Source organism: Neoarius graeffei, chromosome 25 (genome assembly GCF_027579695.1).
Source record: "Neoarius graeffei isolate fNeoGra1 chromosome 25, fNeoGra1.pri, whole genome shotgun sequence".
NCBI lineage: Eukaryota > Metazoa > Chordata > Actinopteri > Siluriformes > Ariidae > Neoarius > Neoarius graeffei.
In genome coordinates this window covers 24,780,384-24,803,247 of record NC_083593.1, presented here as the reverse complement: position 1 = coordinate 24,803,247, position 22,864 = coordinate 24,780,384, and the positions used below count along the sequence as shown (strand labels likewise).

General features: G+C 41.5%; 1 protein-coding gene across 7 annotated transcripts in view; it reads right to left on the bottom strand.

The window, feature by feature from the left end:
* phldb2a (pleckstrin homology-like domain, family B, member 2a) overlaps nucleotides 1-22,864 on the bottom strand; it is a 321,471-nt gene that overhangs the window by 233,088 nt on the left and 65,519 nt on the right. For 6 of the 7 annotated variants that reach the window (XM_060909198.1, XM_060909201.1, XM_060909202.1 and 3 more), the window contains one exon: nucleotides 10,588-10,673. In XM_060909198.1, coding sequence (XP_060765181.1) covers nucleotides 10,588-10,636 — 49 coding nt within the window. In that variant the 5' untranslated portion in view covers nucleotides 10,637-10,673. Of the gene's footprint in view, nucleotides 1-10,587; nucleotides 10,674-20,820; nucleotides 20,886-22,864 lie in introns of those variants that run through there. The other variant, XM_060909200.1, reaches the window with a different exon arrangement.

Here is a 22,864-nt window from a genome sequence, read left to right as displayed (position 1 = left end):
CAATCATGTGGCAGCAGCACAATGCATAAAATTATGCAGATACAGGTCAAGAGCTTCAGTTAATGTTCACATGAAATATTAGAATGGGGAAAAATGTGATCTCTGTGACTTTAACCATGGCATGGTTGTTGGTGCCAGATGGGCTGGACTGAGTATTTCAGAAACTGCTGATCTCTTGGGATTTTCACATACAACGGTCTCTAGAGTTTAGTGGCAGTGAGTGACGGTTCTGTGGGAGGAAACACTCTGTTGATAAGAGGTCAGAGGAAATGGCCAGATTGGTTCGAGCTGCCAGGAAGGGTACTATAACATACACTTTACAGCCATGGTGAGCAGATAAGCATCTCAGCATGGAGTATGCAGAGGGTCTGCAGGCTGAAACGCCTTGTTGATGAGAGAGATCAGAGGAGAATGATCAGACTGGCCTGAGCTGACAGGAAGTCTATAGTGACTCAAATAAGCACTCTTTACAACCATGGTGAGCAGAAAAGCATCTCAAGATGCACACCACATAGAACCTGGAGGTGGATGGGTTACAACAGCAGAAGACCTCACTGGGTTCCACTTCTGTCAGCCAAGAACAGGAATCTGAGGCTATCATTGGCAGAGGCTCACCCAAAACTGTTGCAGATTAAGGGAAAAAGAAAAAAAAATCACCTGGTCATTTTCCAGTCTTCAACTGTCCAGTTTGAGTGATATATTCATATGATAACCTCAAATTATTGTTCTTGGCTGACAGGAATGGAACCTGATGTGGTCTTCTGCTGTTGTAAGCCATCCACCTGATGGTTTGATGTTTTGTGCATTCTGAGATGCTTTTCTGCTCATCATGGTTGCAAAGAGTGCTTATTTGAGTTACTGTAGACTTCCTGTCAGCTCAGTCGAGTCTGATCATTCTCTTCTGATCTCTCTCGCCAAGATTTTTCAGCCTGCATACCTTCTGAACATGATTTTATGCATTGTGCTGGTGCCACAAGATTGGCGAATTGGATAACTATATAAATGAACAGGTGTACAGGTGTTCCTACTAAAGTTGATGGTGAGGGCTGGATATACAGTATATACAGTATACAGTACAGTATATACTGTAGTACCGATTACTGGTCCTGATACAGGGTTCCCGCTGGCGCTTGTCACACTCATCATTGACGAAAATAATCTATCAGTGATGAAGAGAAAATTACTAGCAGTCGTCACAGTGATTAATGTATGTCATCTTCTCTAGAATTCCCTCCACAAATCCCTCCATTTGCCGAAATCCAATCCCAGTGAAGAGATGGCGGGAAGCCAGAATGTAAACAATGTGCATGTGACCAATAAAAATCAACTACACGTATTGACCAAATGAGTGCTAAGCTTTTGACCAATTGCAATGTGTCTTAATCGGCCTGGTGTGGTGGTGTAATTATGTCTGCATGAACCAAACAATGGCACAGTCTAAGCTGATTAAGTTTTTTGGACGGGCTTCTTCAAGCACTGAAGATGATTTAAGGACCGAAACAGCCACAGGGTAGGCACACTCAGAGCCCCTACTGTCCCCAAGCACATCAGACAGTGTCAATAATACAGGGGTTGGTTATAAAAAAAAAAGAAAAAAAAAGAAAAAAGACAAAGTGAAAGTGCTGTCAGCCACAGTAAGCGACTGAAGGGCTCTACGTTTCAGGGGCATGGCATGTTGAGTCCCCGTGGCTAATGCATGATGAAAAGTGTGGTGTCATTCTGTATTCGGTTCGTAAATCAACAAGAAATTCAGATTCCTTCACTGCTGGTTGTTCCAAGATTCTTCTTGACTCTGTTCAATTGTAAATCAACTTTTGTGTTGAAGTAAAGGCTAAAGGGAATCCTAATACCTCTTTTGAATAATTCCATGCTAAAATAACCTTACAGTGGTGCTTGAAAGTTTGTGAACCCTTTAGAATTTTCTATATTTCTGCATAAATATGACCTAAAACAACATCAGATTTTCACACAAGTCCTAAAAGTAGATAAAGAGAACCCAGTTAAACAAATGAGACAAAAATATTATACTTGGTCATTTATTTATTGAGGAAAATAATCCAATATTACATATCTGTGAGTGGCAAAAGTATGTGAACCTTTGCTTTCAGTATCTGGGGTGACCCCCTTGTGCAGCAATAACTGCAGCTAAACATTTCCGGTAACTGTTGATCAGTCCTGCACACCGGCTTGGAGGAATTTTAGCCCGTTCCTCCATACAGAACAGCTTCAACTCTGGGATGTTGGTGGGTTTCTTCACATGAACTGCTCGCTTCAGGTCCTTCCACAACATTTCGATTGGATTAAGGTCAGGACTTTGACTTGGCCATTTCAAAACATTAACTTTATTCTTCTTTAACCATTCTTTGGTAGAACGACTTGTGTGCTTAGGGTCATTGTCTTGCTGAATGACCCACCTTCTCTTGAGGTTCAGTTCATGGACAGATGTCCTGACATTTTCCTTTAGAATTTGCTGGTATAATTCAGAATTCATTGTTCCATCAATGATGGCAAGCCGCCCTGGTCCAGATGCAGCAAAACAGGCCCAAACCATGATACTACCACCACCATGTTTCACAGATGGGATAAGGTTCTTATGCTGGAATGCAGTGTTTTCCTTTCTCCAAACATAACGCTTCTCATTTAAACCAAAAGTTCTATTTTAGTCTCATTCGTCTACAAAACATTTTTCCAATAGCCTTCTGGCTTGCTCACGTGATCTTTAGCAAACTGCAGACAAGAACCGACTGTTTCTGAAGAAGGCGGGAGATTCTCGCCGAAACTGTTAACAAGGTAACAAGCTTAAAAAATATCCTTGTCTAAGAAACGAACTTAAAATATTTGTAATAGTTAGACATAATGAACATCCACTACGTAAGCAGCAGTGTTCTTTTTGGAGAGCAGTGGCTTTCTCCTTGCAACCCTGCCATGCACACCATTGTTGTTCAGTGTTCTCCTGATGGTGGACTCATGAACATTAACATCAGCCAATGTGAGAGAGGCCTTCAGTTGCTCAGAAGTTACCCTGGGGTCCTTTGTGACCTTGCTGACTATTACACGCCTTGCTCTTGGAGTGATATTTGTTGGTCAACCACTCCTGGGGAGGGTAACAGTGGTCTTGACTTTCCTCCATTTGTACACAATCTGTCTGACTGTGGATCGGTGAAGTCCAAACTCTTTAGAGATGGTTTTGTAACCTTTTCCAGCCTGATGAGCATCAACAACGCTTTTTCTGAGGTCCTCAGAAATCTCCTTTGTTCGTGCCATGATACACTTCCACAAACATGTGTTGTGAAGATCAGACTTTGATAGATCCCTGTTCTTTAAATAAAACAGGGTGCCCACTCACACCTGATTGTCATCCCATTGATTGAAAACACCTGACTCTAATTTCACCTTCAAATTAACTGCTAATCCTAGAGGTTCACATACTTTTCCCACTCACAGATATGTAATATTGGATCATTTTCCTTAATAAATAAATGACCAAGTATAATATTTTTGTCTCATTTGTTTACCTGGGTTCTCTTTATCTATGTTTAGAACTTGTGTGAAAATCTGATGATGTTTTAGGTCATATTTATGCAGAAATATAGAAAATTCTAAAGGGTTCACAAACTTTCAAGCACCACTGTAAGTAAGCTCAAACTAAAGAGGTTTATTTTAGCTTGATGGTGCACAGGGTGTCCAGAAACAAGTCTTTCTTATTAGGGGCTGGAATGGAGCCCAAATTTTATATGGAATGGAGAGGCCTGTATCTGTACAAATATTTGAATTGTGCCAGTTTGGTTGGCATAAACCTGTATTAAATCTGCTTTGATAAGTCAGTAACTAAGGAAAAATACAGACTAAGTGAAGAAAAAATAAAAAAGTGAAGAATATTTCTTTGACTTGAGTTTTCAAGGGAAAAAGTGGAGAACATTTTTAAGAAACCAGCAGGAACCCTGCTGATACAATAGCTCTTAGTTAATGTGGTTAGTCACACAGACATTTGCAGAACACTCACCAAATAAATGGAAGAATAAACAAATGACACTGGATCATCTAAGCTCAGTTAGTGTTGTGTAAGTGTTGAGTAAAAAAATGTTAGATTTTGGGCCCAAACCCAGCATGGATAATGGTAAATGGGGGCGTACACTACTGACCACTTTCACATTAACCATAATGCTTTGCGCCTTGGGGGGGGGGGGGGGGGGGGTTTTAACCAAAATATAAGCAAACTAAAACAACACGGCGTCGCACACGACAGTAATCTTTCGAATTTAAATCTGACTAAAACCTTCAAAGAAGTGTCAAAACTGTCAGTAATGGCGTTGAAAACACAAGCTCAGAACAGCTTCCAAACATGGCTGCTCTGGACTACAACACCCAAGACTCACAGTGCCCTCTGTCACCTGATTACTAATTGCACCTGTCTCTCATTCCTCAGCAATCACCTCGCCTACTTAATCCCAGCTCGTGAAGTATTGTTTAGTGTTTCTGTGCCTAACTTTACCAAGCTGTTTATTTCTGGCTGACTTCCCGTGTTTAGACCGTTATCTACGTTCAGTCCCTGACCTCTCTATATTGTTTTCTCTGCGTTATCCTGTTTGCCAATCGACTGACCCCTGCCCGTTACTCTGACTACGATTCCTGCTCTTTGTTTTGGCTCAGTTGGCAGTTTGCTTGTCCCCACTCTCCCCTGTGCCTGCATCTGTAAGTGCCTGCACCCTGAAAAAAAAAATAACTAAATCAAAGCTTAAAGAAATCTGCAAAGCCTTTTCTGTGGGTTTTGAGAAATCAATCAGTAAAAAAGCACTTGTAAATATTGTATCGAACGCTTTGGACCTCTTGACTGCGGGTGACAGTCAGCAGCCTTCTCCATCTGTCAACACGGGTGTTCCAGCAATTACTTACCTGCACAAGTTAAGACTGGCAGAAGAGCTTCGAAAGATCAACACTGATTATAGAAGAATCCACAGTGAAATTGTTTTTCCTGGGTGCTGGTTACAATGAGAAAGCCATAAGAAAATACAAAATGCTTTGTGCATGGGAACACCAGCAAGGAATTCACTCAGTCAAGTAAGTACTGTAAACAAAGTAGAACTGTCATTTATTTTTTAAGTTGATTTTGATTTCCTTCACTCTGATTTTCCTAGAGCTCATATGCTACCAGATTACAACAATCTTTGGGCTGTTAGAGGAAGCTGTTAGGACTACAGGGTCAAATACTACGATCGATCTCCCTATATAAACACTAAAAGGGGAAGTACATGTCAGCTTACTTACACTGCATCGTATGTGCTTTGTTTTGGGAGTTGATACTACTACTACTACTACTACTTCGTCGCCAGAAGGCGGGAAACCACATGCTCTCGCCAGACATCCCCATCCATCGTCAGGGAAGCCAACTCTCCAGTGCTTGATGTTCCAGTGTCCATTTTTAGAGTATCCACATAAGTGGTCCTTGGTCTTCCTCTATTACGATGCCCATGTGTGGGCACCCAGAGAACCAGTTTGTGGGTACTCAGTTCTGGATGACGAAAGCAGTGACCACCAAGTTGAAGTCTACGTGAAGCAATTTTGTCACTGACTGCCAGGAGATCTGCATAAAGTTGTTGGTTCAATGTATGACTGCTCCAGTGAATGTTTAAGGCTTTCCGTAGCATTCTAGTGTATGTCCCATTTAGCGGGGGGGGTTCCCCTTGTGCTTCTGTCAAGGTCCAACTCTCACACCCATAGAGTAAGATTGATTCAATGGTGACTATGAAGAATCTGGTTTTCAATTCTCTACTCATATTGGACCTCTATATTTCCTTCATACCATTCAAGGCTTTCCAGGCTTGTGCTTTTCTGATGCTGATGTCTTTTTTTTTCTGAGCTTTCAACCCAAGATCCTAGATATTTGAAGTCGTCTTCCCATTCAAGTTCAGTGCCATCTGTTGTGTGCAATGCTCTTGGATCTTCAATATTGTAAGCTAGTGATTTTGTTTTCTTAGCATTCAGACCAAGACCTACTTTCTTACATTCATTTTCTACTCTTAGCAGTAATTCCTGAGCTTGTTCAGTCTCATCTGATAGTAGCACTATGTCGTCTGCAAAGTCTAAGTCGGCCAGTACTACTTTAGGATGTCTTCTAGATCTTCGGGGGGTGATAGTAAATCCCAGATCTTCTTCCTTCCCAGTCATAGCTTTTCTCATAGCATAGTCTAGCACAATTATGAACAGAAAAGGAGCTAATGTATCACCCTGCAGCACACTAGTTGTGATGTCAAACATCTCTGTAACTCCATCTGGGGAGATGACGTTGGCCTTTGTGTTTGTATACATTTTCTCAATTGCTTGTAGTAGGTTTGATGGAATCCCATAAGATTTCAGAATACGCATCATTTTACCTCGATGTATTGAGTCAAATGCTTTCTTGAAGTCAATGAAGGTTAAGACAGCCTTGATGTTATTAGCTTTAACTCCTTCTAAGTTAAAGCTAATAACTGTCAAGGTCCAACTCTCACACTCTTCTAAGTGTTAGTATTTGGGCCACTGTAGATCTTTTGGGGCAGAAACCATTCTGGTTTACTCTGAGTCGGATGTCAATTACGCTCCTGATTTGATTTAGAATCACCCGATTATACATTTTGGCTATTATGCAACTCAGGCTGATCCCCCTGTAGTTGTCAGTCTTTGACAAGTCTCCAGATTTTGGTACAAGGATGATATTCACAAAGGACCATAGTTCAGGTTTCCGATCATTGATCGGAGCTTGACTGCAGAAGTCTAGACATATGTCGTCAAAGTCACATGACTTGAATACTTCAGGTGGTATGTCATCCGGACCAGCTGCCTTCCCGGTTTTTAATGAAGATTTCACTTTCCTAAACTCTTCTATAGAGAACAGGTCATCACTGATCTCAAGGTCTTCAAAGATGATTGGAACTTCCTCGTCTGGGTCTTCTACTTCTTGAGAATTGCCGAGGAGTTTCTTGAAATGGGAGAACCATGTGCTAACTTGTTCCTCAGGGCTTGATCCCGCTATTTGACCTTCTTTAGCTCTTTTCCTACCAGTAATCTCATTCACTGTCCTCCATGCCTCACCATATTTCTGAACACCATAGGCTGCCTCGATGTTTTGTATTCGTACCTCAAGTTCCGCTTCTCTCACTTGATTATACACTTTTTATATAGATTTCTTAGTGCTTGAGACCAGGCTTTTCTATCCTCCTCAGTATTGGTGTTTTCATACTGATTCTGTGCCACCAGTGTTTCCTGGTGGGCTGTAACCACTTCTGAATTTGATGACCTGAGGAATCTTTTTGTTTTCTTGGGCAGGCATTCTTCCATAGCTTGTCTGTTGGCTTTGACAAACTTTCCATACTTCGTCCCATTTCCCTCTTCCAATACCTGGAATCTGTTTTTGACGGTAACTGTGTACTTCTGCTGTAGTTCTAAGTCAGTAGAAAACTGCTGCCAATCATATCTTATCTTGTCTGCCTTGGATGTTCTCAGACTCGGTCTGATTTTGGCACAAACTACACGGTGGTCGGATCCCACTGTGCTGAACGTGTTGGGAGTTGATGCTTCAATAAAATTGTCCTTTTCAGTTCTTTGACTTGTCCTTGCTTTTCAGTTTTTGCACTTATGACTAAACACAAAGACAGAGGGATTGTAGGCTTCGTGACTTGGATCAGACTTTATTCCATCACTGAAGTGTGCAGAACAGTTGTGTGTTGTCTGTCTAACTATGCTTTTCAATGCTTGGCTTATTTAGTTATTCTATAAAACTTTAAATCAGGAAAAGTCATTTTTCACCATGTGAATTTGAAGAAATGACTGAGGTTATCTAACTTAGTAAACAAATATAGCACCTGGTTACCCCCCCCAGGCGCAAAGCATTATGGGTATGTGAAAGTAGTCAATATGGCCTAAATTTTGTGGACACTTGACCATCACACCCATACATAAGCCTTCACCAATATGTTGCTGCAAAGATGGATGCACACAACTGCATAAGATGTCTTTGGATGCTATAGCATTACAATTTCCTTCACTGGAACTAAGGGGCCTAGGACAAACCTGTTCCAGCATGCCAATGCCCCTGTCTGCAAAGTGAGGTTGAGGAAGACATGGTGTGCCAAGTTTGGAGTGGAAGAACTCAAGTGACCTGCACAGTCCCCTGATCTCAACCCCAATGTACACCTTTGGGATGAACTGAAATATTGACTTCACCCCAGGCCTTCTCGCCCAACATCAGTGCCTGACTTCACTTACAGTGAAACTTGAAAGTTTGTGAACCCCTTAGAATTTTTTATATTTCTGCATAAATATGGCCTAAAACATCAGATTTTCACACAATTCCTAAAAGTAGATAGAGAACCCAGTTAAACAAATGATTCAAAAATATTATACTTGGTCATTGATTTATTGAGGAACATGATCCAATATTACATATCTGTGAGTGGCAAAAGTATGTGAACCTTTGCTTTCAGTATCTGGGGTGACCCCCTTGTGCAGCAATAACTGCAACTAAACATTTCTGGTAACTGTTGATCAGTCCTGCACACTGGCTTGGAGGAATTTTAGCCCATTCCTCTATACAGAACAGCTTCAGCTCTGGGATGTTGGTGGGTTTCCTCACATGAACTGCTCACTTCAGGTCCTTCCACAACATTTTGATTGGATTAAGGTCAGGACTTTGACTTGGCCATTCCAAAACATTAACTTTAACCATTCTTTAGTAGAATGACTTGTGTGCTTAGGGTCGTTGTCTTGCTGCATAACCCACCTTCTCTTGAGATTCAGTTCCTGGACAGATGTCCTGACATTTTCTTTTGAATTCAGTGGTTCATTGTTCCATCAATGATGGCAAGCTGTCCTGGCCCAGATGCAGCAAAACAGGCCCAAACCATGATACTACCACCAACATGTTTCACAGATGGGATAAGGTTCTTATGCTGGAATGTAGTGTTTTACTTTCTCCAAACATAATGCTTCTCATTTAAACCAAAAAGTTCTACTTTGGTCTCACTCGTCCACAAAACATTTTTCCAATAGCCTTCTGGCTTGTCCACATGATCTTTAGCAAACTGCAGATGAGCAGCGATGTTCTTTTTGGAAAATAGTGGCTTTCTCCTTGCAACCCTGCCATGCACACCATTTGTTGTTCAGTGTTCTCCTCATGGTGGACTCATGAACATTAACATTAGCCAATGTGAGAGAGGTCTTCAGTTGCCTAGAAGTTACCCTGCGGTCCTTTGTGACCTCACCAACTATTACACGCCTTGCTCTTGGAGTGATCTTTGTTGGTCGACCACTCCTGGGGAGGGTAACAATGTTCTTGAATTTCCTCCATTTGTACACAATCTGCCTGTGGACCTGTGGATTGGTGGAGTCCAAACTCTTTAGAGATGGTTTTGTAATCTTTTCCAGCCTGATGAACATCAACACCTTTTTTCTGAGGTCCTCAGAAATCTTCTTTGTTCATGCCATGATACACTTCCACAAACATGTGTTGTGAAGATCAGACTTTGATAGATCCCTGTTCTTTAAATAAAGCAGGGTGCCCACTCACACCTGATTTCAATCAATGGGATGATAAACACCTGACTCTAATTTCACCTTCAAATTAACTGCTAATCCTCGAGGTTCACATACTTTTGCCACTCACAAATATGTAATCTTGGATCATTTTCCTTAATAAATAAATGACCAAGTATTATAATTTTGTCTCATTTGTTTAAATGGGTTCTCTTTATCTACTTTTAGGACTTGTGTGAAAATCTGATGTTTTAGGTCATATTTATGCAGAAATATAGAAAATTCTAAAGGGTTCACAAACTTTCAAGCACCACTGTATGCTCTTATGGCTGAATTCCCAACAGCTATGCTCCAAAATCTAATAGAAAGCCTTCCCAGAGAATTGACGTTATTATAACAGAAAAAGGGGGACTTGAAAATGTTCAAAAAACATGAGTGTTATGGTCAAGTGTCCACAAACCTTTAGCCATATAGTGTAGCAGGTGGGGTCAGAGTGGGCATATAGTCTAGCATGGGTCTGCCCTGGGAGAGAGGTGTTTGTGGATGAGTTACAGGGGTAATGGCCAGCATGGCACATGTGAACCCATTTGTCCCGTGTATATTTGTGATCTCTCTCCTTCTCTCTTTCTGAGCAGATAGCTGAGCACATGTGTGGTCAAGAACAGAGCAAATGCATATTTTATGGTCCTGACTTATGATGCCAAGGGCGCAATCATAAATAAAAATCTAACACACTTTTCTAGGTTTTTTGTTTGTTTTTTAATGGCAGAATGTAAGGTGGACTGAAATGCTTTTGTACACATGGGCACATGGGTAATGAGGGACAGCGAGTCTGGGTCAGAATTCCTTGTGGACTCTACCACAAGAATAAAAACACTCTCACACATGCACATTTAGTTATAAACCTATAAGTCTATAAGTTATCAGGCTGAGGTGATGAACTTTTCTTACCATTTTATTGATTTACACATCAGTTTTCCTGCCGCAATATTTCTGCCAATATCTATTGCTGTGTCATAAAACAAAGGACTAATCAAATGGAAAGCCATCTAGATGGCTAGAAAGACAAAGTCCACCTACCTTTTTTGCTGCAGGCCAATTTAGGACCAACACTTTTCTGAAGCAGCATTTTCTTCAAGTGGTCTCTTCAGAATACCACATGCATCCTTCAAAAATCCAAGACACACATACATATCCTCCTTATGCATGTATCTAAAGCCCAACACATTTTCAGTATGAAAAGGATGTAACATTTTTTGAGATCTTAGTGAGTAACAAGTTTATTCATCCCGTTCTAAAAGATACTCAGTCCATATCATATAGGATACAAACTCAGTTCAGCAATGAAATAATATCTCTGGATTCTGGAATTAAATAAGTGATTACGTCAAGTACCCAATGAAATCCTACTTAGGTTTTTCTTCCATGCATCTCTTATAGGAAAAAAGAGAAAAATGCATCAACAAAGACACAAGTGATTGAGTGGAATAACAGATGCAGAAAGGGGAAAGCTCATATTTCAGGCTTTGTCTCGATTCCCTGATGGTATGAGTCCATTTAAAACCTTAGAAAATCCTTGCTCTGAAATAACCATCTTTAAAAATCCCCTATCCAACAAATCAATAAATAATTACTCACAAAGTATATCATATCAGCATGTAAAACTCCACAAACAGAGCCACAAAAACCGGAAGTACATCTGTACTAATTTTCTATAGAACTCACACCCAGCTTCAGTCTTCCACTCCTGTAGTATATGGGTAGGTGGAATGAGCCTTCACAGGAAGTAACAGATCACTTTACACCATCAACAACACAATCCTTCACCAAGAAGTCACCATTTCTGGACACCTGAAAGGGCTCTTGGTTTTCCCTCTACAGAAGATAGAATAAGGGACCCACTAATAAGCCATCATCCAACAAATCCTGCGACAGAAGGAAAGCAAAACAGAAATGTAGAGCCAGGCAATGGACATGCAGACCACAAGTGGAGGCCATCTACATCGGCTCTGCTTTAATTAGGGTTGCCACATGTACTGGTTTTCCCGGGATTGTCCCGTTTTATTTAGTGTCTGTACCGGAAAATTTATAATCCTTCCCAGGATGCGTATTGTCCCAGTTTTTTGTGAAAATGCACTTCTATTCACATTCATTAGTTTCACTTTTGAATAAACCTATAATTCTACTGTTGCATCAGTGTTCTCTTCCCCGCCACTATTTTACTTGCTGTCCTGTGTTGCCATAGCGCAGGGATGCTTTAATTTGATTGGTTGTAGCCTGTGCAAAATTAAAGTTTACTTTACCCATCATCACCTAGCAACTACTGTGACTGCGCGACACGCGCAACCACATAGAGCAGATTGACAGAGGCAGCTACACAGAGGCAAAGTTACCGCAGTCAGTGTGAGATATAGCCTAGGCTAGAGAAAAATGAATACATTTTAGGTGGTGGAGAAACAGACGAGGAGGAACAGGCTAAGTCAGGAGAGCCAGCGACGAAGAAAAAGACATGTCCCATTCAACTCAGATTGGACGAAAAAAGAGACCTTTGCGGAATGGGTAAGGCCTACCCAAGGAGACCCATTCTCTGCCACCTGTATTGTGTGCCCAGCCAAAGTTATTGTGAAATATGAAGGGAAAATGGCACTCGACAATCATGCAAAAACAAAAAAGCACCAGACTGCTATACTGAATAAACGCCAAAATTGAGCCATCGCTACTTTTTATGACTAAAAAGGGCTCCCCAGAGGAAGATAGAGTAGCAGTAGCAGAGCTTACTAGTGTATACCACGGGGTTCTTCACAGTCATAGTTATCTATCAACAGATTGTGGCATTAAAGTCAATACAAAAATCTTCCATGACTCAAGTATAGTCTCAAAAGTGTCATGTGGATGAACAAAAAGCGAAGCTTTAATGCAGAGTGTCCTAGCCCTATATAGCCAGGAGTGTTTGGTTTCAGAACTGAAGCAAATGCAATTCTTTTCTGTTTGTTCCGACACATCAAATTCAGTCAATGCCAAACTGTTTCCGTACACTGTCCAATATTTCCATGAAGTAGAGGGTGTTAAATATGGGCTACTGGAATTTTACGAGGACCCCCATGAAACCAGTAGAGCCATCTACAATCAGATAGTGGACATCACAGAATCATGCGGACTGAGTGTCGGTAAGATCAGTGCATATGGTGCGGACAATGCCTCTGTCAATTTTGGCAAGCATACGATAATTCTGCTTTTCAAAAACTAAAAGATGTCAATCCATATATCGTCAAGGCCAACTGCAAGTGTCACTTGATTCACAACACCCTGAAAAATGCAAGCAGAATTCTAAACTCAGCAGGACATGATGTGGAGTGCATTGTCCTTAAAATATATACAGAGAGTTCTCTTGCTCAGCCAAGAAAGTAGAATCTCTGAGTTCTGCGAATTTACTGCAGTACAATACAAATTCTGAGACATGTACCTACCCGCTGGTTATCCCTACTACCTGCAATTCATCGGATCTTAGAATGTTGGCCTGCCCTGAAATCATACTTTTTGTCATGGGGAATAATGATTGTCCTGCTGTTATTTGGAAGGCAATCTGCAAAGGTGATGCGGCAGACAGAAGTGATGACATGACGGTGTCAGTGTGTCCTATTGCTTATGCATAATGTCATGCAGGAATTTGACAGCACAATTCAAAAGTTGGAAAATGAGAATGTTAGCTTACTGGATGTTCTTGAGGTGATGAGCCGACTGTGCAGCCAATTAATGTCGCGTCGCTCAGACAAGTTTTATGGGAGCAAGACAAGGCAGGCATTACGAAAATTGACCAAAACAGAACAAGCTGAGTTTGTTGGATTGGCCGACAGCTTCTTTGAAAAAGGTGTTCAGTATCTAGAAGCTAACTTTGATTTTGATGACCCAATAATGCACAACTCCACCTGCCTGCGACTTGCCGATCCAATCGAATGGAATGCGCTGGAAGAATTAGTTGACAAATTGAAACTGAAGGACATTGACGTTGACAAGCTGTATCAGGACTACACTGTACTGAACAATGTGTTTGAATGCATTCCAGAAGAGCTGATCCCTGACAAAAAAAATGGGCATTTTTTTTTTCAAGAGGGAGAAAGCAGCGACAGAATTGCTGAAAGAGTATCATTTGTTCTGTCAGTTCCCGTCAGCAACGCTTATACTGAGCATGTATTTAGTCACATGGAAGATGTGTGGTCCGACAAAAGGAATAGGATGTCAGTAGGGTTAGTCAAAGCTGAACTCCAGATCAGACTGAACTTTAAAATGTCCTGCTTGGAGTTCAAAGCATTGGTCGAGGGACAGAAGGCACTTTTGCTGGCAGCAAAAAGGGATGAGAAATACAAATTGAGAAAGAGGTGAGAATTATTTAGTGTTCAGTTAATGAAGTAGATGATAATGATAAATTAGGCTAAATGAAAATATTGTTGTCTAAGTCTATATTTGATATAGAAAGAGGGAGAGCAGCAGGGAAAGGAGGCGGAGTCCAGGGCCAGTGTGTGTGCGTCAGGGAGTGCATCAGTGAGCGTGTCTGCAGGGAGCTCCTCAAGACAATAGCCAGGTAAGACACTTGCATTAAAATCTTCCTTTATAAAATAGTTCGTCATCAACCTCTGCCCAGTCAGTAACCACACCCCCCCGCGGGCATCCTGGTTTTTCACAACTCAGATGTGGCAACCCTAGCTTTAATATCAACAGATCTTCGATTAAGGTACGTGAATCTTTTCATCATGGCACACCTTCAGCCTGTTCAGTGTGCTGAGTGCAGGATGTTTAGTCATTATTCCTTCGTCGCTAGCGATAGCTTTATTTGTGATAAGTGCAAATCAGTTAGCTTTCTGACGGAGAAGATTACAGTGCTAGAATTGCATGTCCAGGCTTTAGAGAAGGTCAGTGAGCGTGAGAACAGTGTAGTTTCTGTAGGGGAAAGTCTGGATGCCCTAGGTGGAGTTAGTAATCCCCCAACTCCGGCATTAGAGCCCTTACAGCGGGGCGAATGGGTGACGACTCAGCGGCATAAGCATAGAGCCAAAGCTACCGCTGAGGCTCGTCCACGGGAGCACCACTACTCTCCGCGTCACATGTCGAACAGGTTTGCTCTCCTTAGTGATGCACCCACTGAGAAACCTGAAAGAGCTCTGATTATAGGGGACTCTATCATACGGCATGTGAAATTAGCTCAGCCTTTAGGGGCACCAGCAGCTTTAGTCAGGTGTATACTGGGAGCCAGGGTGCCGGACATAGCAGGTAATCTTAGGGTTCTAGGCAAGCACAGGTTCTCAAAGATAGTTATCCATGCAGGAGCTAATGATGTACGCCTTCGTCAGTCTGAGGTTACTAAGAGTAACTTTGTAGAGGTGTTTAAATTAGCGAAGGCGATGTCCGATGCTGTAGTATACTCTGGCCCCATCCCAATGCGGTGTGGCGATGTAGCTTACAGCAGGTTATGGTCGCTGAACTGCTGGCTGTCCAGGTGGTGCTCTGAAAACAGTGTGGGTTTTATAGATAATTGGGCTAATTTTGAGGGCACTGCTGGCCTGTTAGGGCAGGACGGTATCCATCCCACTTGGGAAGGTGCTGCTCTCATTTCCTGCAGCATAGGTCATAGTCTCAGAACAGGCCTAGTTAATTCCTGATAATCCAGAGCCAAGGCCAGGGAGCAGACGAACAGGCTAAACCGACTGTCTGCTAGCTGCACAGAGTCGTCACTCAGGGTCCACTACATTGAGACTGTGTCTGTTCCCTGGGCTAAACAAAAAGGTAGAAATTTTCAGAGTTTGCTCCAGTAACCTAATCAATATAAAATTAGATCATACTGACTGTACAGCTGCTGCTAGCACCTTTGATCTAAAGGTGGGGCTATTAAATATTAGATCTCTTGCATCTAAAGCGCTAATGGTTAATGAACTCATTACTGATCAGGAGTTTAATGTACTTTGTTGAACTGAAACATGGATTAAGCCAAATGAATATATAGCATTAAATGAAGCGAGTCCTCCTGAATACAGTTATATACACCAGCCTCGTCAAACTGGCAGAGGAGGAGGCGTTGCAGCTATTTATAATTATCTAGGTGTAACACAATTTATAAATTTAATACATTTGAAGTTCTTCATACTCATAATGTATGTAGCCTCGAAAAATAAGTCTACCCAGTTAATTCCATTGCTTATTATTTACAGGCCCCCGGGGCCATATTCTGAGTTTTTCTGAATTTGCAGATTTTATCTCAGATCTGGTTATTTCCTTAGACAAAGCTTTAGTTGTTGGAGATTTTAATATTCACTTTGATAACCCAGAAGACCCTTTAAAAACAGCATTTGTGTCCATTTTAGATTCAGTAGGGATTAATCAGAATGTCATAGGACCGACCCATAATGGTGGTCACACCCTTGATCTAATACTAACATTCAGGTTAAATGTAGACAATATAGTCATACTTCCACAGTCTGAAGTTATCTCAGATCATTCTCATCTCATTCAAACTATGTCTAAGTAATAATATATGCACCTCACCACGCTACCGTATTAAACGTACATTCACGTCAACTACTGCACAGAGCTTTATAAATGATCTCCCAGAGTTATCAACTTTGATTGGGTCACTGTAAGCCCCTGCAGAACTTGATCAGGCAACTGAATGCTTAGAGTAAACATTCTGCCATACCTTAGATCAGGGGTCACCAAACTTTTTGCTCTGGGGGCCACACTGTCGTTCCTGACTGTGATGGGGGGCCGGGGTCGGGTCAGCTATATAACATAGAATTGTATGACCCAGACAAATATGACCACCAGCAGGTCTCATTGTGTAGTAGAGATTACTAGCCTGGCACAGCCATCCCCACTACTATATCCACACTACTAGATCAACACTTAATTCCTGGCACATATTTGTTTATCTTTACTAGTGGTTTGCAAAAGTAGTAATCGAGATCTTCACACTTGGTTTTAATTTGAAATACCACAGATATTCCATTTATTTATTTTCTAATAAAAATAACATCAAAGCTGTCAAGGTAAGAAACATCTGCCTAGTTGAGGTGATTGACACTGGCAAAGGTGAGTGGAAAATTATAAATTGTAGGTAGGCCTGTTGATATTATTAATAATAATTGTGTGCAGCACTTAATAAAGGTCAAATAAATAGGCCTATAAAATAAATACATTAAAAAAACCAGTGAAATTATAATATGAGCAGTAGATCAATAGATCACAGCAGTTGTGCTGTGTCCTGCACGTCACTGCTCTCATCCATGGCCAAAGCAAAAAACTCGAATTCTGACGCTTTCTCATTCAGCTGGTCATACACGTTGTCCCCCAAATCTTCGGTTCGCCTGGTCATAGTAGGTGCAGAGAGACTCACCGCGTTGAGCGCATCCTACTTGTCGGGACACACCTCCTCAGCCACAACAAGCATGCATACTTTAACAAAGTCCCCATCAGTAAACGGCTTTCCATGGGTAGCTAGTAGGTGAGCTACCTTATAGCTAGCTCGGACAGCAGCCTGGTTGATCTGGGTTTGGCGAAGGAATACATTCTGTTGTGCAGCCAGTCCGCATTTCATCCTCCAAATCCTGTCTTATTTTGTTTTCCCTCGCAAACTAGCATACTCTTTGTGGCGGGTTTCGTAGTGACGACGCAGATTATATTCTTTGAAAACCGTTACACTTTCTTTACATACAAGACAAACTGCACGGTCCTTACACTGAACGAAAAAATAATCGGTGGTCCACTGTTGTTTAAAAACTCTGCACTCTCTGTCAGCTTTTCGCTTACCACTAGCCATTTTACTGTCCTGAACACTGACAGTTCTCTGCGCATGCGCTGCCTGTCACTGCTTGATCGCGAGCATATGACGAAAATTTGGAAAATATGAATAGTTCATTTTATAACTAAATATCAATTTTAATTGATAAAATCAATAAAATACAAGATGCAGACGTTATTATTTGTCAAAAAGCAATTTTAAAAAAAAATAGGCCATGACCACTTTTGGGGATTGCCTCATAGGGCTGGTTCAAGTGGTGGGGGGCAGAGGGGCTGGGGGGGCCGGTCAAAGGGGGGTGGCGGGCTGGAGTCGGCCCACGGGCCGTAGTTTGGTGACCCCTGCCTTAGATAATGTAGCTCTTCCTAAAAAGGAAAATGGTCAGAGACAAAAAAATTAGCACCCTGGTATAATGATGACACTCACACATTAAAACAGACCACTCGAAAATGGGAACGTAAATGGCGTCAAACAAAATTGGTAGTGTTCAAATTAGCGTGGAAGGAGAGCTTCCTGAAGTATAGAAAAGCTCTTAGTGCTGCGAGATCAACATATCTCTCCTCCCTAATAGAAGATGATAAAAAATAATCCTAGATTCCTATTTAATACTGTAGCAAAATTAACCAAGAATAAGTCCACTATAGACACATGCACACCTGCAGTATATAATAGTAATGATTTCATGAATTTTTTTTTTTTAATGTCAAAATTGAGAATATCTGACAAATTCAAACTACTAATTTAAGGTCAGACAATGAAGGAGACCTTGTAGTTAACCATATAACTCTATCAGATCATCAATTAGAATGTTTTACTCACATTAAAGAAACTGAATTACTTTCATTAACCTTGGCATCAAAAGACTCAACGTGCGTACTAGATCCCTTACCTACACATCTATTCAAACAGATAATACCTGAAGTAATTGACCACTTCTAAAAATAATAAATTCTTCTCTCACGATTGGCTATGTACCCAAATCCTTTAAACTAGCAGTTATCAAACCCCTAATTAAAAAAACCTGACCATGATCCCTGTCAGCTGTCCAATTATAGGCCAATATCAAACCTCCCCCTTATCTCCATGATCCTTGAAAAAGCTGTGGCACAGCAGTTATGCTCATATTTACATAGGAATAACATCCATGAAATGTATCAGTCAGGATTTAGACCTAATCACAGCACAGAAACAGCTTTGGTTAAAGTAGTAAACGACCTACTGTTGGCATCTGATCAGGGCTGTGTCTCGCTGCTTGTGTTGCTTGACCTTAGTGCAGCATTTGATACCATTGATCGTTCCATTCTTCTGGATAGACTAGAAAATGTTGTGGGAGTTAAGGGAATGGTCCTCTCCTGGCTCAGCTCTTATTTAACTGATCATTATCAGTATGCTAATATAAATGGTGATATTTCTAGATGTACTGAGGTAAAGTTTGGTGTTCCACAAGGTTCTGTCTTGGGTCCACTTTTTTTTCTATATATATATATATATATATATATATATATATATGTTTACCTCTGGGCGGCACGGTGGTGTAGTGGTTAGCGCTGTCGCCTCACAGCAAGAAGGTCCTGGGTTCGAGCCCCGGGGCCGGCGAGGGCCTTTCTGTGTGGAGTTTGCATGTTCTCCCCGTGTCCGCGTGGGTTTCCTCCGGGTGCTCCGGTTTCCCCCACAGTCCAAAGACATGCAGGTTAGGTTAACTGGTGACTCTAAATTGACCGTAGGTGTGAATGTGAGTGTGAATGGTTGTCTGTGTCTATGTGTCAGCCCTGTGATGACCTGGCGACTTGTCCAGGGTGTACCCCGCCTTTCGCCCGTAGTCAGCTGGGATAGGCTCCAGCTTGCCTGCGACCCTGTAGAAGGATAAAGCGGCTAGAGATAATGAGATGAGATGAGATGTTTACCTCTGGGTGATATTTGTAAACATTGTATTAGTTTCCACTGTTATGCTGATGACACACAGCTGTATGTTTTTGCAAAACCTGATGAGACACCAGTTTTATAGAATTGAGGAATGTGTTAAGGACATTAGACACTGGATGCTTATTAATTTCCTTCTGCTTAACTCTGACAAGACTGAAGTACTTGTACTAGGACCACATACAGCTAGAAGTAAGTTTTCTGATTACACAGTAACTCTGGATGGCTTTTCTGTTTCTTCACGTGCAGCAGTAAAAGACCTCAGGGTGATTTATTGACCCCAGTCTTTCATTCGAAACTCACATTGATAACATTACCTGGATAGCTTTCTTTCATCTCAGAAATATTGCTAAGATAAGAAATTTAATGTCACTACATGACGCGGAAAAACTAGTTCATGCTTTCGTTACCTCCAGGTTGGATTATTGTAATGCCTTACTGTCTGGATGTTCCAATAAGTGCATAAACAAGCTCCAGTTAGTTCAAAATGCAGCAGCAAGAGTCCTTACTAGAACTAGAAAATATGACCACATCACGCCTGTCTTATCCACACTGCATCGGCTCCCAATCAAATTTCGTATTGATTATAAAATGCTACTATTGACCTTAAAAGCACTAAATGGTCTTGCATCACAGTACCTGAGTGAACTTCTGCTCCTCTATGACCTGCCACACCTACTTAGATCAAAAGGTGCAGGCTATCTGCTGGTACCTCGTATGGTGAAGGCTATGTCAGGGGGCAGAGCCTTTTTTTACAAAGCCCCACAGTTATGGAACAGCCTTCCAAGTAATGTTCGGGAATCAGACACAGTCTCAGTGTTTAAGTCTAGGCTGAAAACATATCTGTTTAACAAAAGGCTTGATTAATGGTGTTTATGAAGTAAAGGTGTAGATCTGGAGGGTCCTCAGACATAGTGTTTTAGTAAACTGGGATGTATGGATGCTGTCAGTCCCCACTCGCTTGCTCACTCGAGTTTGTTGACAGTGTAGTGGCTGGCTGCTTTATGTCCCGGGGCTCCCTCATGCCTGTGTCACCTTCTGGCTCTCACCTTTTAGTTATGCTGTCATGGTTAGTTGCTGGAGTCCCTGCTTGTACTCAGTGCAATATGTATACTGTTCCTACTTATTCAAGTGACATTGGGCATACCTAACAACCTGTGTTTTTCTTCCCCCCCCCCCCCCCAAATCTGTCCCTCTGAGTTACATGGAGTCAATAGGAAATCTTTTGGTGGAGAGGGTGGAGACCTCGACTGGCTGTCGTAGCCTGCAGGGAATCGGCCATCAGACGTTCTGTCGCATGTCCCAGACCCGGTGAAATGTAACTGAATTGTCTTGGCCAGCCCTAAGGGTCCCATCTGCATCCCATCATTGCTGAGGAGTGTGCTCCCATCACCCAATCAAGCATCCAGCCAGAGCAGGTCATGATATTTTTTAACCATATTAATATGCCATTGTGTATTATGCCTGATATCAAGACTCTCGTCTCTGCGAGCCTACCACACAGACTTAATACTTGTGTGATTTTTAGGGCATACCTAACAACAACCTGTGTTTCCCCCCCCAATCTGTCACTCTGAGTTACATGTCGGTCCTGGGATTGAGATGCTAACCTCTCCTGCCCCTCAGACCTGCTTGATCCATCCTGGTGCCCTGTGTCTGGTTGGAGTCTCATCGCATTGCTCCTGTGGAGGATGGCCCCATGAGGACAGTTGAAAGTTACACCTAGAGGACGCTCTGGACTCTTACAGTAATGCTTTTATGGCTGAGGACTACAGTTGACTTACTAACTTTAGGACTGCAGTTGTCATGAACAGTTTTGCACTCAAGTTTCCATCAATGAAGAGTTACAACATCAACGAAACTGTCTTCATGTTAAAACTGTTAATATTATAGTCATGCTGTCTGTTGTTGCCCAAATGAGGATGGGTTCCCTTTTGAGTCTGGTTCCTCTCGAGGTTTCTTCCTCATGTCGTCTGAGGGAGTTTTTCCTTGCCACCGTCACCACAGGCTTGCTCACTGGGGATAGATTAGGGATAAAATTAGCTCATGTTTTAAGTCGTTCAAATTCTGTAAAGCTGCTTTGCGACAATGTTTATTGTTAAAAGCGCTAGACAAATAAACTTGACTTGACATGCCCAACAGGAATAAGTATAGTTTAAAAAAAATTATATAGACATACAGCCCAATCATTATTTTGACATATATTTTGCAAAACACCCAGTAACACAAACACAGACTATGTCTTTGGGAATGAGGGACCTTTCCCAAACCCAAGGAGATATGAGAGAAGCAAAGAAGAAACAAAGCAGAAGCCAGTCGTTAAAGATTACTAAAGACCCACATATCCAAACAGAATTCCAAAACCTTGGGATAATAATAAAGGTAGTTTGAATAGAGTGAAGCATAGCAGTTCAGAAAAGTCAGTCTTAGAAACTAAAGTATCAGCAACAGTATAACAACAGTGCACAGTTGGTTGGAGAGAAATCTATTGCTACTTTTATCATCCTGAGGTAGAAGTGTTGTTCCTTTTAAAACAAGCAAAAATATAGCCGCTAGCAGCGATAAAGGGCCCTTGCACTCAAGGCCACCTGAGGCTGATTTAGAATATCAACTAAAAAGATGTCCGAGGACAAATGCTAGAGTAAAGTTCCATGTGTTTTCAGCCACTGTAAGCCCCTCAAAAAATGTGAGAATTTGAAAGTCCCACATTCAATTCAACATTGGGTGCCATGACATTCTCGTTTGAGGTGTCCACTATTCCTTCACGTTTTATCATCCCGTATGTCTCAAGTTTATACCAACCAACGTTCATGGAAAACCAATGAACTGCATAGAAGTGCAAAAAAGTATGCAAAAAATATTAAAAAAACAAACAAACCAGAAATTCCAAAATGGCCAACTTCCTGTTGGGCGGTGCTAATACAATCGAATGGGGAATGTGTCTGCCATAGTGAGGACAATGTTCCATCCAAAACTCATGAACATCGAATGAGTTGTGTGGCAACCAAAGCAATAAACTTTGAAATAGGGGGCACTACATAGCTCATAAGGCCAATCCATGCTAACTTGCGTGTACAACCCCGATTCCAAAAAAGTTGGAACAAAGTACAAATTGTAAATAAAAACGGAATGCAATGATGTGGAAGTTTCAAAATTCCATATTTTATTCAGAATAGAACATAGATGACATATCAAATGTTTAAACTGAGAAAATGTATCATTTAAAGAGAGAAATTAGGTGATTTTCATGACAACAACACATCTCAAAGTTGGGCAAAGGCCATGTTTACCACTGTGAGACATCCCCTTTTCTCTTTACAACAGTCTGTAAACGTCTGGGGACTGAGGAGACAAGTTGCTCAAGTTTAGGGATAGGAATGTTAACCCATTCTTGTCTAATGTAGGATTCTAGTTGCTCAACTGTCTTGGGTCTTTTTTTGTCGTATCTTCCATTTTATGATGCGCCAAATGTTTTCTATGGGTGAAAGATCTGGACTGCAGGCTGGCCAGTTCAGTACCCGGACCCTTCTATGCAGCCATGATGCTGTAATTGATGCAGTATGTGGTTTGGCATTGTCATGTTGGAAAATGCAAGGTCTTCCCTGAAAGAGACGTCGTCTGGATGGGAGCATATGTTGCTCTAGAACCTGGATA